This window comes from Nomascus leucogenys, chromosome 3 (assembly GCF_006542625.1).
Source record: "Nomascus leucogenys isolate Asia chromosome 3, Asia_NLE_v1, whole genome shotgun sequence".
Taxonomy (NCBI): Eukaryota; Metazoa; Chordata; class Mammalia; order Primates; family Hylobatidae; genus Nomascus; species Nomascus leucogenys.
This window is the reverse complement of record NC_044383.1, coordinates 46513336-46531244: the sequence shown is the minus strand read 5'-3', so window position 1 is coordinate 46531244 and position 17909 is coordinate 46513336. Positions and strand designations below refer to the sequence as shown.

The 17909-nt window shown below is 39.8% G+C and overlaps 1 protein-coding gene across 4 annotated transcripts in view; it reads right to left on the bottom strand.

Annotated features, from left to right (window-relative positions):
* Nucleotides 1-17909, bottom strand: part of SGMS1 (sphingomyelin synthase 1) — a 310538-nt gene that overhangs the window by 30073 nt on the left and 262556 nt on the right. For 3 of the 4 annotated variants that reach the window (XM_030809298.1, XM_030809299.1, XM_030809300.1), the window contains one exon: nt 7462-8315. In XM_030809298.1, coding sequence (XP_030665158.1) covers nt 7462-8084 — 623 coding nt within the window. In that variant the 5' untranslated portion in view covers nt 8085-8315. Of the gene's footprint in view, nt 1-7461; nt 8316-14166; nt 14181-17909 lie in introns of those variants that run through there. The other variant, XM_030809301.1, reaches the window with a different exon arrangement.

Below are 17909 nucleotides of genomic sequence, written 5' to 3'. Positions count from 1 at the left end.
TCTGAGACCGAATCCATCTTCTAGCCTTTAGAGTGTCCTTCCCCACTCCAAAAAAATGCCCTCGGTAAACAAAAAGAAGACAGAGGAGGCACAGCGAGGCCTGCAAGAGGCCAGGAGATCCAGATGATCTGGGAAGAGAAGGTGTCAGAGAAGGTCCCCAGGAAAGGAAAGAAAACGGGATCTCAGCTCAGGCTCTGAGCCTAGATAGACAATAGGTCAGAATCAAGGGAGGAGAGAAAATGTACTAGAAACAGAAAGAAAAAGAATAAGGTTGGGCATGCCTAGTCAGTGGTCTTAAGTGCAGAAACGTGACTGAAGTCGGTAGCAAAGGAAGTTTTATCAGATTAGTAGTGAGTAGGGCCCATTCCACACTTAGGAGGTTCCAGAGCTAGGACAGAGCTAAGGGCATTTTCTACAGTCTATGGGGAACTGAAAAAATGGATGGATATCAGAGTTGGCAGATCCATCCTGAAACACATGCACATCTCCCAGATGGAACCCAACACATACAATTTATAATTAAAAAACCGAAGTCATTTGTTTTTATTCTGTCCTATGCACGTGGCATCTACGACACTAAATCTGTTAAAAAAAATTACATCTCCAGAGGACAGGTGCCTATAATACCAGGAAATTTATAGACTGGATGTATATTGAAGAGCCTTCAGTGCCCAAAATATGCCACTGTAGGATGCTGGGCAAGTCAATAGCTTCTCCAAGTCTCAGTTTTCTTCACTGAGAGAGGAGAATAACACTACTTGTTTTAAGGGTTGATTGTATCAAATGATACAATACACATTAATGCTTATTACTCTAAAATCAGTTGATTTGGAACCTGCCTCTTGAATAGATAATAATTTTTGACAACATGGATTAAAAGGAACAGAACAAAACAGATTTTGAGTAAGCACATAACGGATGCAGCTACACGTGTGGGGGAAATAGGAAGGAGGGAAAGAGGTAATCCCTGAGCACTTACCTTGCTTTATTGCTGGACAGAAATATTACAGCTTACCAGAGAATTAAATAATGGGTAAGTATCCAAAAAAGCACCAGTAATATGAGGGAATTTTGTCCTCATGAGTTTCATACATGGATGGAGTTTAGACAACACATTTTCAAACACTGAGATGTCACTCTGAGAACAAACATTTCCCAGAATACAATCCCCATTCAACTGTCTTGCTCGCTGCCATATCCATAGCACACAGTCTCCAATAACTTTGGTAAATAACTAAACATAAAAATGTTCTGAAGTTCCATTAAAGACTACCATTATGATCTACAGTATAGGGCGAATATATAGTAAAGTGAAATAACCTTAAGAAAAGGTTCCTCTGGAACTCAGAAAATAAATTCTATTGAATAGAAACCCCCCACTCTCCCGGACTTCATATCAAATGCTCTCTATATCAAATGCTTTTAAGAACTTTAATCACAACCATCGAAGACATAAAAACAAGGGAAAAATTGTTGACAGTATCTGCGGTTCATAAAGTACCTTTGGGAACAGAAGAGAAGTTAAGTACTTTGATTCAATCAACTTAATGTGAAAAGAAACACTGATGGAATTAAAATAGGGTAAAATGAAAGATAAATGTTAGTGGAGAATCTAGTCTATTGAATAAAACACAAACCAAAAACAATCAGATTAGCATCTGACAAAAGCAACTGCCAATCAGTACAAAGATTACGCTTGGAAATTAGATTCCATTCACAGAAGAGAGGAAAATGCTATAGAAAAAATCTCTTATGTTGGCTGATACCCACTTAACAAATAAGGCCCCCAAAAGGTTTATCAAAGGTTAAAATACAAAAAAAAAAAGTCTTTCCCAAAGTGACCTCCAAACATGAAATACAGAATGCTAGTAAACTTCTAAAAATCCATCCTAGTTCTCTCAGCATATAATCCCAGAAAAGCCATACTGGAAAGTTGTATCTGTTCCATTCTGCAGGATTAACAAAGCCCCTAGAAACAGTTCTAAAACTTGATGTCATGGCAGGTCCCAAGCAGGATCTGTGGTCATCATTTTTCTTCTTTACTTCCTTCCCTTTTGGCATGGGATCAATTTTCAGAGAAAATTGTCACCCACTAAGTGACCATTTCCATTTCACTAGCCTCTCTACAAATCAATGCAACTGTTTATGCCAGAATGTTTTACCACTAAGCTCTCTCTACTGCCGACCCCAACCCATAACCCAACTGTCCAATGGTTTCTTTTCTTTCGTCAAATCTTTTCACCACTAACTGACTAACATACCCTGTGACATTTAATTTCTCCTTATACAACTGTCTTATGCTATTCCTTTTAGGCAAATGTCTGACCCAAAAACAGCTATGGTAGAAAACACATATCAAGATATATACCTGACTTCATTTCGCTCTGAAATAAAATATATTCAAACAAAGTTGGAGATTTCCCCAAATTAGTAAATGCTATTTTCCCAACAAATTCCATATACAAATCAGGGATTCACAGAGACCCCCAAAAACCTCATATTCCATTCACTGCAACAGAAGTCAGCCCTGTCATTATAAAAGATTAGAAGCTGTAAGTGTCATGGCTTCTAGAAAGAGTTCAGCCCTTCTCATTACCCTTCCACAAAATTTATTTACTAAACAAATGTTAACTGAGTCTAAGTCATGATCATCTTCTACCTGGACTGCTGCAATGGCTTTTTTTTTTTTTTTTTTTTTGAGAGTTTCACTCTTGTTGCCCAGGTTGGAGTGCAACGCTGCGATCTCAGCTCACTGCAACCTCCGCCTCCTGGGTTAAAGCGATTCTCCTGCCTCAGCCTCCCGAGTAGCTGGGATTAACAGGCATGTGCCATCACGCCCAGATAATTTTGTATTTTTAGTAGAGATGAGGTTTCTCCATGTTGGTGAGGCTGGTCTCGAACTCTCGACCTCAGGTGATCCGCTTGCCTCAGCCTCCCAAAGTGCTGGGATTAGAGGCACGAGCCACCATGCCCGGCCTGCAGTGGCATCTCAACCAGGCCTCCTGCTTCAACTCTTGCTTCCCTAGTCTCTGTAATGCAGCCACATTCTTTTAAACACCAGTTTCATTCTTTTAAAACACCAAGTTTTTCGTGTCCTTCTCCCCTAATGGCTTACTGCCACACTTGAAATAAAATCCCAACTCCTTATCCATCCATGGCCCACAAGGCTAACACCTCACTGACCTCCTGCATCAGGGTTCTCTCCCAGCTAACTCAGCCACATGGGCCCTTGACCGTTCCTCAGGTAAGTGCCAGAACTCTGCACTTTCTGTGTCTCTTGCATCAACTACTCTTCCCCAAACACATGCATGGTATTCACTCTCATTTGATTCAGATGTCTGTTTAACCATCATCTAATCAGAGGAGTCTGCTTTCCGATCATTCAGTCTAAAATATCAGCCTCTCCCCACTCTCTCCAACACTTGCTAGCCCTTTGCGCTGCTTTATTTTTCTCCATCACACTAGCCAATATCATATATTCATTTACTGCCTCCCTTACACTGGCCAGAATATAAGCTTCACGAAAGCATCAGGATCCTTTGCTCAGTGCAGCATCCCCAGGGTCTATCGGTGCCTGAAATATGGTATACTGCTTAATAAATACCAGTTGAATGAATGAATGAATTTTAGGTAAGCACTTTCTATGTGCCAGGCACTGGGATAGAAAGGTGAATGATAAATAGGATCTAGTTCTTCCCTTTGAGGAACTTACAATTTAGCAATGAAGGAGACATACATACAACTAATAGAATGAAATGTGATATGGGCTTAACGTGTTTGAGGAAAACTGTGGAGTGGAGTAGCTAGAGATAAGGCAGGAGAGATTGGGACCAGATGCTGAGGGCCCTTGAGCTTCAGGCTAAGGAGCTGGTTCTCCATCTGAGCACCCACTATGGAGTTCTAAATAGAAATGGAAAGAAGAAATGGATCTAAAATTAGAACTGAAAGAACTTAGTGACTATCTGGATAAAAGGAACTGAGGAGTTCTAGGTTTCTAGGAAATGCCACTGGCCAGATAGGAGGAAGAAAAAGTTGGAAGAAAAATATAGTAAATCTGGTTTTACACAAGTTGAGTTTGAGGAACCTATGACCACCACGCTAAGTCATAACTTCTCTGGTGACTTGGAAACTCTATAGTCCTGCTCCTTGGCTTTCTTCTTCAGGTGTTCACCATGTCCCAGTAGAGCTGAGCCACACGTATCACACATAGGTGCCACTGTGTTAGCCATGATTTAGCCATGCATGAAAAATCCTTATATCTTCAGCCTTCATCAAATCTCTAAGTTTAATATGTTCTTTATCATGCTTTCTTAAAACAAGGGATACCTGTTTTGCAGTGAAGTCTGACACAAATGCAGAGATTTCCCAGGAATTTTTCCTAGTCAGTGGCTTGAAAGTCCAATTCTAAATGGGGAGACAACATTATTTACAATTTTAAAAACCGAAAAAGTTCTCAAGGACAGGCATTATTGTTGCTTTCCATTTTGAGAGGTCATGGAAATCCCATGTGGATTTACGTATATATAAACATATATACATACAGATATGCAGGGGAGACATTAAGAATGAAAGGAGGGAAAAATTTAAGTACAAAAAAAATCAAAACCTATGTTTAATAGTAAAGGACAATTGTATACAACATAAAAATAGAATCAAATATCACAGTGTCACAAATTCAAGACTAAGATTTTCCAGCACCTCAAATTTGGTTAAAGGGTTTGTTGCTGGGAGTTTTTGGCCAAATTCCAGTGATCTCATTTCTTAAGTAAGTGATCCTCTATAGTTTCACCCCATGATTCTTCCCTAAAAAGTAGAAGAAACTGAAATAAGAAGGATAGACTGATTTTTTAAGGGATCCAGGACTTCTAAAATCAAAGTAAAAATAGCCTGTTGGGAATTACTGGCCAAATACGCTTAATTTGGAGAAGTCGTATAAAACAGGCTCCTAAGTGGCACACCTCCTAGTGGAGATTGGGGACGGGGTCAGCACTCAGAAGAGTCAAATACAAAAAGAGGGAGAAGTTAACTCTCTGCTAAGAATATCCCATAACAAAAAGGATCAATTTCTCCAAAATGCCAGATAAATAAAACTGCTATATTGCAATAACCAAATAACTAGAAACAAAGGGTCCCTCTGACACTATAAAAGATTTTAACCTTCTCTATTAGAGCCAGGAAAAGGTAGTTTATCCATCTTCACTGCTTGATGTGTCATCTGTATCTTTCTTCCTACCTCCTACCTCCTACCTGTCTGGTGGGCCAAATACACTGAAGAGAGGTCACAGGGAGAGAGACAGGAAACCAGCAATGGACCCCAGTAGAAGGACAGGGTGGACCATGCTTAGGATGATCATGATGACTCTGCTTTCATTTCCCACATCCCTATCCCGCCAGAGGTGAAAATCAGAGAGGACTTAGTTGGATGCATTCTGGACACAAACGCTCTGAAGCTAATAAAATTCAATATAATTGGCCCATCCAATTATGTTAGAATCATATAAAACGTAGTTGTATATGTATATGACAACAGAAATCGTCTAGACTGAGATGCCATTATTCTGTTTGTGAGAAAAACAAGGCTCCTGAGATGCAAGGATCCACCCAAACCACTCAGCAAGTTGGACACACCTGAGGCCAGATCCCAGGCTGCCTGCATTCCAGCACTGAGTTACTTTTGTCAAATCAACTGGTTTCTTGCTTTGAGCAACTTAAATATATAAATGATTACAGTATTGGCAATAAGTACCAGGAAAACACAAAATAATAAAGCTTAAAGAGAAATAGATTTGAGGAAAATTTCCTGTTGGGAAAATTGTAATTATTAATATACTTTAAGAAAATTAGTTTTATGGTTAAGAGGATACTTTATAAGAATAAAATTACTTAAAAGTCACAGTTCTGTGAAAGATTGGGATTTGTAACTGTTAAGACTTACTCAAAGTTATATTGTGGGGTAGTAAATTATTTGCTTGAATTTAAAAATTTTGATGAAAAACCGGAAAAGGAGCAAACATACAAAAACAAAACAACAAATATCAGGGAAAACCCAGGAAGCATAATCTGAGTTGACCTTGCCTTTGTACAGTACTGGTATTTTGCTCCAATGGGATTTTAGGAAAAAAGTTTAAAAGTCAAAAAGGCAAAAGCAGAACTAAAGTTTGGCAGCAAAAATAATGCATTTAATAAATTCCAAGTGTCTTGTATTTCTAAAGCCTACTCCTATTTATTAGCCTCTTAAAACTAAAGGAACAGAAAAAAAAAAGGTCTTCCACCAAATTAAATGCAGCCCAGACCAACAATTCTATTTCAGATTCAGCTTAAACTCTAGGACTGTCAAACCGTCTGTAAATAAACACTGATCAGTTAAATGGCTTTCTTTATACCAGTTAAGACCGTCCATCCCTGGGAAAGTGTCAGGAACTGCTTTAATTTCAATTTGCAGATATATAATTTATCAGGTTAAAAAAAAGAGTCATTATAAAACATACTAGTAAAAACCTTATCATTTCTGTTAAAGAACGTTCAGCATGAACTCTCAGTGTGCATTTTGTTTTCTTGCTGTAAGATGAATTCCTTAATATTTAACCACATGGTGGATCATGAAACACACTCCACCGGAGAGAAACTCAGCTCTTTAACAAACCAATTTCCAACCCTCATTCATGGAAACCATAAGGTGCTCCTTTAACTAAGGAGAAAATCAAACAGCAGTGAAGGGACAATGTAGGCAACCCGAGTAAACAGCCTGTCTGAGGGGGTCCATGCTGAGTTTAGAACTTCGGATGCGAAAGCCACCTCGGATACACCTGAAACTAAGTGGGAGTTGCCTACTTAAAACTCTGAGAAATTTGAATGGAACAGTCACATGTTGCTTTAAGTAGTAGTAGTAGAAGGTGGGAATCCATTCAGGTCCATCCACTTCCCACCTACCCAAAGTCATACCCTGAGGGTATTGTTTTCCCAACAACCCAAGCCACTCTGGAACAGGTGTTCTGAATTCTGTGTGAAACATCTTTAAATATATATTGCTAAGGCTCCAGATGTCTGACTCTGCGTGGGAAAAGCTATGCAGCCAATTTATAGTGCTTAGGCCAACTGTTGATTTATTTAATGGGTTAGTAACACCAACCAAGACTAGGTGGTTGATCTGTTGTTCAATAGCCTGTACTGTCTGAAGATGTCTGAGAGTTTTCTTTCTTATTAAGTGAAAACAGAGCATCATCTCTAACAGTCTTATTCATCATCCTGTATGAATCTTGCATAAAACAGGCAACAAACAACATTTTCTTTTAAAGCTTCCAGACAGTAAGTTAGTCCAACAGGGTATGTGTTTAAAAAAGAAAAAAAAAAATAGTATGTTTTGATCCCAACAAGTTGATAAATTTCATTTATAAATAATAATTAGATGTTTGGAGTGCAAATCCCATAATCATTGAATCTTAGAGCTTTTACTTGACTTACTTGTATTTTAAGAGCAGCCACTGAATTAACCAGAGTCCTACAAGGATCATGCCATTAATTTCACAAATAGAAAAGGCCCACTGCACCCGGTTAAAATGGTCAAAAAATGTATCCGGTAGCGGAGGCTGCACCTCCTTAGGAGGTACTCGTTCATGGACGACCGAGATCATCACTGTGGTGAGAACAAAACAGGAAAGTGCATAAAGAAAAGCCAGAAAAGTCTTGCCCCACTCCATGGGGTACTGAGAGCGCTCCAGTTCTGGCATGGGGATCTTTATCATCTCTTTCCTATACCCATTTGGCATCCCGTTGGGTTTAATCTTGATGCTGAAGCTGCCGTCGGGGGTGGGGATGTCTACGCCAATGTTGAGGTGCCCGTTGGCATGGCCGTTCTTGTGTGCCTCCAAATGGTGCTCCATTTTCAGGGTTTCTATCATGTCCAGGAGCCGCTGCCCGTTGTCAGAGGAGACTCGGCACAAGGGGGGTTTTTTGAAATCCTCTTGGGTTAGGTTGATCAAGTCCTGGCCTGTGAAATGCTCCAGAGGCTCACAGTATTCTGGCATAGCATTCTCCAGCAGCCAGTCTGCCACCTTCTTGGGTGACCAATAAACCACTTCCTTCATTGTACTGGCAGACAGCAGGCAGTCCCCAGCTCACTCTTGGCAGGTCAGCAGTCACTGTTCCGACAGGGCAGGACACTGTCCTGCCTCGGCTCGTTCATCCTGTGGGGCCTCATGAGCAGAGACTTGTTTGGCAAGATGGTCAGGGCAGTTTTTAAACACCTCATGTAGCTGTCCAGGGTTCCTGAGCGCCCAAGCATTAATTCACCTCATTTTTGAGCAGGATTCTTCCTTCTGTGAAAGCAAGAGAAAATATCAAGATACTGTACTTCCAAATTACCCTCTCAAAATGCAAAGCCTTATATACATAAGGAAAGTAGAAAACCAGTTATTGGTAAACTTAATAGTTTTCAAACATGTATTCGTTTCAGAGACTACTGATTTCCTGGTTATTAGTCTTTTACAACACACATTGAATTGGATCTGAAAATGGATGTTGTCAAAGGAGACATATTTTATAGAATTTCCAATGGTTGGCCGGGCGCGGTGGCTCACGCCTGTAATCCCAGCACTTTGGGAGAACGAGGCGTGCGGATCACGAGGTCAGGAGATAGAGACCATTCTGGCTAACACGGTGAAACCCTGTCTCTACTAAAAATACAAAAAATTAGCTGGGCGTGGTGGCAGGCGCCTGTAGTCCCAGCTACTTGGGAGGCTGAGGCAGGAGAATGGCGTGAACCCAGGAGGCAGAGCTTGCAGTGAGCCAAGATCAGGCCACTGTACTCCAGCCTGGGTGACAGAGTGAGATTCTGTCTCAAAAAATAATAATAATAATAATAATAATTTCCAATGCTCTATTTTCTAAGAAGCAACTTGACAGTGCTATGGACACTTTTCAACCTGGTCAAGAGACCAGGTATTCTCTTTGTCCTTATATACTTCCTGAGATAATGTAAAAGAATAAAATATATTTGCTTACTCTACCTCGTGAAGAATGTTTACAAATGTACATAACAGCAACTCATAGAATTGCTGAGCTTCAAAAACAACTGGTTTAATATTTTTATATTCTTTTTTCAAAAAAAAAAAAAATCAGTGAATCCCCTTTTCCATACGTGCTTAGGTCCCAAATGTATAAAAGATCTACAAATGCCGCTGCTTGCGTTGAAGCACAGGTGAAGGGCCAAGGTCCTGACTGCTCTGTTGATCTTTCTTAATCTCAGCCCCTCTCAGGTTCTGTGGGATCTCACAGTTTAAAAATTAAGGATCTGATCCAATTCCTTCATTTATAAATGAAGAATCTGAGTTCTAGAAATGTCAAGAAACTTGCCCATGGCCAAGTGGCAGTCTGCATAAAAGAGTTACAAGTTAAGTTTCTGAGTTCTAGTTCAGTAGATTTGCTTATTAAAATATTTTACTAACTATGTGAAAATAACCAAATGCATATCTGTAGGGAAGATTCTAAAGTAGGATTCAAAATTTTATAAATTTATGCATAAATAGAAACATACATGTATAATGTGTATATATAATACATGTAACTGTAACTATGGCTAACTATGGTACACAGGTTGAGAATCCCTAATGCTAAAACATGATTGTATATTTAGAAAACCCTATCATCTCAGCCCAAAAAGTCCTTAGGCTGATAAGCAACTTCAGCAAAGTCTCAGGATACAAAATCAATGTGCAAAAATTACAAGCATTCCTATACACCTATAATAGACAAGCAGAAAGCCAAATCATGAGTGAACTCCCATTCACAATTGCTACAAAGAAAATAAAATACCTAGGAATCCAACTTACAAGGGATGTGAAGAACCTCTTCAAGGAGAACTACAAACCGCTGCTCAAGGAAATGAGAGGACACAAACAAACTGGAAAACATCCCATGCTCATGGATAGGAAGAATCAATATCATGAAAATGGCCATTCTGCCCAAAGTAATTTATAGATTCAATGCTATTCCCATCAAGCTACCACTGACTTTCTTCACAGAACTAGAGAAACCTACTTCAAATTTCATATGGAACCAAAAAAGAGCCCATAAAGCCAAGACAATCCTAAGCAAAAAGAACAAAGCTGGAGGCATCACGCTACCTGACTTCAAACTATACTACAAGGCTACAGTAACCAAAACAGCATGGTACTGGTACTAAAACAGGTATATAGACAATCAACTTTAAAATAGGAAAAAATCAAATGCTAGGAGCCAATTTCATAATGGTCCATCAAGTATCCATCTGGCATTACAAGCATGGCAAGCACACATCTAACAAAGGAACTTGAATCTTGCAAAGGTGAGCCCTATCAGGGCCTCTTTGAGACAGTGAGACAAATTAATGGCTTCTATTAACAAACTGGGATGACAAAATTATTCCTTCCTTAAAATAAGCCCTGTGCTTCCCCATAACTTGGAATTCTCTATGTATTCATCAAAAAGTTTAGATTCTTCCTTTAGTCTTTAAGGTCCTTCTCTGCAAAGCCTTAGCTGTCTACTCCACTTCATAATCCTTTTCTCCTCCCTGAATTCCTAAACCATGAATGCCCGTGGTACACAATACAATTTAACGGTCTTATGTGTGTGCTATGGTAGAAAGAGTATTAGCCAAGTGAGCCAGGGAGCCTGCATTCGAGAGTCTATCCTGCTACTTCCATTCTTGGCAAAGTCCTTTAGCCTTGCCAAGCCTGTTTCCTCTGGGAAACAGGATTAACAACTACCTTACCTACTGATATAGTTTGGCTGTGTCCCCACCCAAATCTCATTCTGAATTGTATTCCCATAATTCCCATTCTCTTCATGTGTTGTGGGAGAGACCCAACAGGAGATAATTTGAATCATGGGGGCGGTTCCCCCATACTGCTCTTGTGGTAGTGAATCAGCCTCATGAGATCTGATGGGTTTATCAGAGGTTTCCACTTTTGCTTCCTCCTCATTTTCTCTTACCACCACCATGTAAGAAGTGCCTGTCACCTCCTGCCATGATTCTGAGGCCTCTGCAGCCATGTGGAGCTATAATCCAATTAAACCTCTTTTTCTTCTCAGTCTTGGGTATGTCTTTATCAGCAGCATGAAAACAAACTAATACAGTAAATTGGTAGAGTAGAGTGTTGCTGAAAATATATCTGAAAATGTGGCAGCAACTTTGGAACTGGGTAACAAGCAGAGGCTGGAACAGTTTGGAGGGCTCAGAAGAAGACAGAAAAATGTGGGAAAGTTTAGAACTTCCTAGAGAATTGTTGAATGGCTTTTCCCAAAATGCTGATAGCAATATGAACAATAGGGTCCAGGCTGAGGTGGTCTCAGATGGAGATGAAGAACTTGTTGGGAACTGGAGCAAAGGTACTCTTGTTATGTTTTAGCAAAGAGACCGGAAGCAGTTTGCCCCTGCCCTAGAGATTTGTGGAACTTTGAACTTGAGAGAGATGTTTTAGGGTATCTGGCGGAAGAAATTTCTAAGCAGTAAAGCATTTAAGATGTAACCTGGGTTCTGTTAAAGGCATTCGGTTTGATAAGGGAAGCAAAGCATTCAGTTTGATAAGGGAAAATTTGCAGCTTGACTATGTGATAGAAAAGAAAAACACATTTTCCTGGGAGAAATTCAAGCTAGCTGCAGAAATTTTCATAACTAGCAAGGAGCTTAATGCTAATCCCCAAGACAACAGGGAAAATGTCTTCAGGGCATGTCAGAAGTTCTTCACAGCAGCCCCTCCCATTAAAGGCCAAGGAGGAAAAGGTTGTTTCATGGGCCGGGTCCAGGGTCCCCGTGTTGTGTGCAGACTAGGGACTTGGTGCCCTGTGTCCCAGGCACTCTAGCCGTGGCTGAAAGGGGCCAACATACAGCCCGGGCTGTGGCTTCAGAGGGTGGAAGCCCCAAGCCTTGGCAGCTTCCCCATTGTGTTGAGCCTGCGGGTGCACAGAAGTCAAGAATTGAGGTTTGGGAACTTCCGCCGAGATTTCAGAAGATGTATGGAAATGTCTGGATGCCCAGGAAAAAGTTTGCTGCAGGGACCCGGCCCTCATGGAGAACCTCTGCTAGGGCAGTGCAGAAGGGAGATGTGGGGTCAGAGCCCCCACGTAGAGTCCCTACTGGGATACTGCCTAGCGGAGCTGTGAGAAGAGGGCCACCATCCTCCAGACCCCAGAATGGTAGATCCACTGACAGTGTGCACCATGCACCTGGAAAAGCCACACTCAATGCCAGCCCATGAAATCAGCTGGGAGGGAGGCTGTACCCTGCAAAGCCAAAGCGGTGGGGCTGCCCAAGACCATGGGAACACACCTTTTGCATCAGTGTGACCTAGATGTGAGACCTGGAGTCAAAGGAGATCATTTTGGAGCTTTAATATTTGACTGCCCCACTAGAGTTTGGACTTACATGGGTCCTGTAATCCCTTTGTTTTGGCCAATTTCCCCCATTTGGAAATGCTGTATTTACCCAATACCTGTACCCCCACTGCATCTAGGAAGTAACTAGCTTGCTTTTAATTTTACAGACTCATAGGCAGAAGGGACTTGTCTTGTTTCAGATCAGACTTTGGACTGTGGACTTTTGGGTTAATGCTGAAATGAGTTAAGACTGGGGGACTGTTGGGAAGGCATGATTGGTTTTGAAATGTGAGGATGTGAGATTTTGCGGGGACAGGGGCAGAATGATATGGTTTGGCTGTGTGCTCACCCAAATCTCATTTTGAATTGTATTCCTCTAATTCCCATGTATTGTGAGAGGGATCCTGCAGGAGATAATTTAAATCATGGGTGGTTTCCTCCATACTGTTGTCATGGTAGTGAATAAGTCTCATGAGATCTGATGGGTTTATCAGGGGTTTCCATTTTTGCTTGCTCCTCATTTTTCTCTTGCCGCCACCATGTAAGAAGTGCCTTTTGCCTCCTGCCATGATTCTGAGGCCTCCCTAGCCATGTGGAACTGTAAGTCCAATTAAATATCTTTTTCTTCCCAGGCTCGGGGTGTTTTTATTAGTAGTGTGGAAACGAACTAATACACCTACCTTCACACAGGCTGCTACTGCTGGGAGGATTCAATCATGTAAAAGGAATAAAAGCTACTAATTACTCTAGGAAGTATATCTTGGTCTTCTTGTAACAACCTACACTTCTTTTCTATTGCCCAACTGGGTCCACAGTGACACTTCATAAATATATACTGAAGCTGCCACTTACAAATGACATATTTAAAGCCCAATCTTTCTGACACACGAGTAAAGACAGCCTTGGAAATTTCAAGAGCAAATAAACTTTTATTTTTTCATGTAAGCTTTGAAACTTGAAATAAAGGTATACATGCTGTTTTCCTGCAACTGATGCTGAAATTGTGCAAAAGAGGGAAAAGCTCATTGCTATGGAAGTAAACTGTTGGACAGCTATTCAGTACTTCAAAGGTCACTGCTAAAAGGTGGACCCCCAAGACCCCAGAGCCCAGCTATACAGGGTGAGGTAAGAGTTACTTTTACCTGAATTCACACACTGTGGTGTTTTTGAAAAGGGAAAGACAAAATATCATCTCTAGACCCAGAAGACTGTATGTTAGCCTGGGCTCAGAGAAGAACTGCCACCATCCCCAGAAAAGCCATGCTGAATCCATTATTGGGAGAATGTTAAAAAATAACATAGAGCCCAAATTACTAGACATTTTTCAGAACTGGTAATAATATAAGAGTAAAAATATGCATAAATTCTTTATCCCAAAATAACACAAAATTTGAGAGACAGAAGTAGCACAGAAATACTTCGTCCATATCTAAGTTTTAGAGATAAGTAAACTAAAATGCAATGAGATTGTGATTGGTCTAAAATCTCATACATAGCAAAGAGTCAGCTTGGGGCTAAACCAAGACCCAAAATGCTTTTCAGGGCTCTCCCACTGAAATATATTCAATAGTCTCACAGATCTAAGCTTGTATCAAGGGTAGTCTAAAAAGTTTCTTAAAATTATAATGGTGTTCTAAATGCAAACTACCATCAGAGAACACTATAAACACCTCTGTGCAAATAAACTAGAAAATTTAGAAGAAATGGATAAATTCCTCGACACATACACCCTCCCAAGACTAAACCAGGAAGAAGTTGAATCTCTGAATAGACCAATAACAAGCTCTGGAATTGAGGCAATAATTAATAGCTTACCAACCAAAAAAAGTCCAGGACCAGATGGATTCACAGCCGAATTCTACCAGAGGTACGAGGAGGAGCTGGTACCATTCCTTCTGAAACTATTCCAATCAACAGAAAAAGAGGGAATCCTCCCTAACTCATTAGATGAGGCCAGCATCATCCTGATACCAAAGCCTGGCAGAGACATAACAAAAAAAGAGAATTTTAGACCAATATCCCTGATGAACATCGATGCAAAAATCCTCAATAAAATACTGGCAAACCGAATCCAGCAGCACATCAAAAAGCTTATCCACCATGATCAAGTGGGCTTCATCCCTGGGATACAAGGCTGGTTCAACATACACAAATCAATAAACGTAATCCAGCATATAAACAGAACCAAGGACAAAAACCACATGATTATCTCAGTAGATGCAGAAAAGGCCTTTGACAAAATTCAACAACCCTTCATGCTAAAAACTCTCAATAAATTAGGTATTGATGGGATGTATCTCAAAATAATAAGAGCTATCTATGACAAACCCACAGCCAATATCATACTGAATGGGCAAAAACTGGAAGCATTCCCTTTGAAAACTGGCACAAGACAGGGATGTCTTCTCTCACCACTCCTATTCAACATAGTGTTGGAAGTTCTAGCCAGGACAATCAGGCAGGAGAAGGAAATAAAGGGTATTCAATTAGGAAAAGAGGAAGTCAAATTGTCCCTGTCTGCAGATGACATGATTGTATATCTAGAAAACCCCATCATCTCAGCCCAAAATCTCCTCAAGCTGATAAGCAACTTCAGCAAAGCCTCAGGATACAAAATCAATGTGCAAAAATCACAAGCATTCTTATACACCAATAACAGACAAACAGAGAGCCAAATCATGAGTGAACTCCCATTCACAATTACTTCAAAGAGAATAAAATACCTAGGAATCCAATTTATAAGAGATGTGAAGGACCTCTTCAAAGAGAACTACAAACCACTGCTCAATGAAATAAAAGAGGATACAAACAAATGGAAGAACATTCCATGCTCCTGGGTAGGAAGAATCAATATCGTGAAAATGGCCATACTGCCCAAGGTAATTTATAGATTCAATGCCATCCCCATCAAGCTACCAATGACTTTCTTCACAGAATTGGAAAAAACTACTTTAAAGTTCATATAGAACCAAAAAAGAGCCCGCATTGCCAAGTCAATCCTAAGCCAAAAGAACAAAGCTGGAGGCATCACACTACCTGACTTCAAACTATACCACAAGGCTACAGTAACCAAAACAGCATGGTACTGTTACCAAAACAGAGATATAGACCAATGGAACAGAACAGAGCCCTCAGAAATAATGCTGCATATCTACAACTATCTGATCTTTGACAAACCTGACAAAAACAAGAAATGGGGAAAGGATTCCCTATTTAATAAATGGTGCTAGGAAAACTGGCTAGCCTTATGGAGAAAGCTGAAACTGGATCCCTTCCTTACACCTTATACAAAAATTAATTCAAGATGGATTAAAGACTTACATGTTAGACCTAAAACCATAAAAACCCTAGAAGAAAACCTAGGCATTACCATTCAGGACATAGGAATGGGCAAGGACTTCACATCTAAAACACCAAAAGCAATGGCAACAAAAGCCAAAATTCACAAGTGGGATCTAATCAAACTAAAGAGCTTCTGCACAGCAAAAGAAACTAGCATCAGAGTGAACAGGCAACCTACAGAATGGGAGAAAATTTTTGCAATCTACTCATCTGACAAAGGGCTAATATCCAGAATCTACAATGAACTCAAACAAATTTACAAGAAAAAAACAACCCCCTCAAAAAGTGAGTGAAGGATATGAACAGACACTTCTCAAAAGAAGACATTTATGCAGCCAAAAGACACATGAAAAAATGCTCATCATCACTGGCCATCAGAGAAATTCAAATCAAAACCACAATGAGATACCATCTCACACCAGTTAGAATGGCGATCATTAGAAAGTCAGGAAACAACAGGTGCTGGAGAGGATGTGGAGAAATAGGAACACTTTTACACTGTTGGTGGGACTGTAAACTAGTTCAACCATTGTGGAAGTCAGTGTGGCGATTCCTCAGGGATCTAGAACTAGAAATACCATTTGACCCAGCCATCCCATTACTGGGTATATACCCAAAGGATTATAAATCATGCTGCTATAAAGACACATGCACACGTAATGTTTATTGCGGCACTATTCACAACAGCAAAGACTTGGAACCAACCCAAATGTCCAGCAATGATAGACTGGATTAAGAAAATGTGGCACATATACACCATGGAATACTATGCAGCCATAAAAAAGGATGAGTTCATGTCCTTTGTAGGGACATGGATGAAGCTGGAACCATCATTCTCACAAACTATCACAAGGACAAAAAACCAAACACCGCATGTTCTCACTCATAGGAGGGAACTGAACAATGAGAACACATGGACACAGGAAGGGGAACATCACACATGGGGTACTGTTGTGGGGTGGGGGGAGGGGGAAGGGATAGCATTAGGAGATATACCTAATGCTAAATGACAAGTTAATGGGTACAGCACACCAACATGGCACATGTATACATATGTAACAAACCTGCACGTTGTACACATGTACCCTAAAACTTAAAGTATAATTAAATTTAAAAAAAGCAGAGAAAAATAGCACATGTTCATTATAGATTCTAAGCTTACCAGGATTTTATATTTAGCCTCAATTTAGTAAAAAAGAAATCTGCTAAATTCAATTTGGCTCCAATTCTTACAATACATATTTTAGACTTTAATATTATAAAAACCATCAGACAATATGCCGGACATGGTAAAAACTATGTATAGTTAATTATCAAAGCCAAGCAGGTCTTTAAACAGAAAAGTAAAAGCAATTATTCTGGTAATGAAAAAAAAATTTACTAACCAAAATTGGTAAATAAATCATTTATAAATTTTTTTATCCTTATTCACAAATAATCTATTATACTACCTTGTCATCTGGCACTTGCTAGAAAAAAGACAGGGTTAACAATTTACCATGCAAATTTCACATTGGATGTAAGTTTTCAAGAATCAGAATACCACAAAATACCACAATGCAACAAGACCTGGGGCAATTGCTCAGAAAATCTGAATTCTAACACTTGTTCTAACACTAACCTGTACTCCAACCCCAGCGCCTCAGTTTCCTAGTATGGAATAATTTATTCCATCCACTTATTCTATTAGTTAAGGGAATTTGCATGTACCTGACAGTGCTTTGGAAAACATAATACATAAAATGTAAGAAATTATTATACTGAATATAATTTATTCTTTCCTTGATGATTCGATGGACTTTTAAAATGAATGCCATGAAATTAATAATTTAATTTTTATGATTTTTTAAGGCATGAAGGACTCAAGATTGAACAAACAAGCTGGCATGTCAGTGAAGAAAGTCCTGAGAAACTACAGGAGTCTAGATGTTTCTAAATGCTGATAATGATAAAAGAATGATGAAAGTCGTACACGTATAGTCTCACAGACTTATAGTGAACCAAACTTTTGGCTTCACGTATCAAATCTCTAAAAACAAAAGCAGCTGGGCATGGTGGTTCATGCCTGTAATCGCAAAACTTTGGGAGGCCAAGGTGGGAGAATATCCTGAGGCCAGGAGTTCATGACCAGTCTAGGCAACACAGTGAGACAACATCTCCATTTTTTTTAAATGTAACAAAAAATAAATACATTTAATAATAAAAACAAAAGCAAA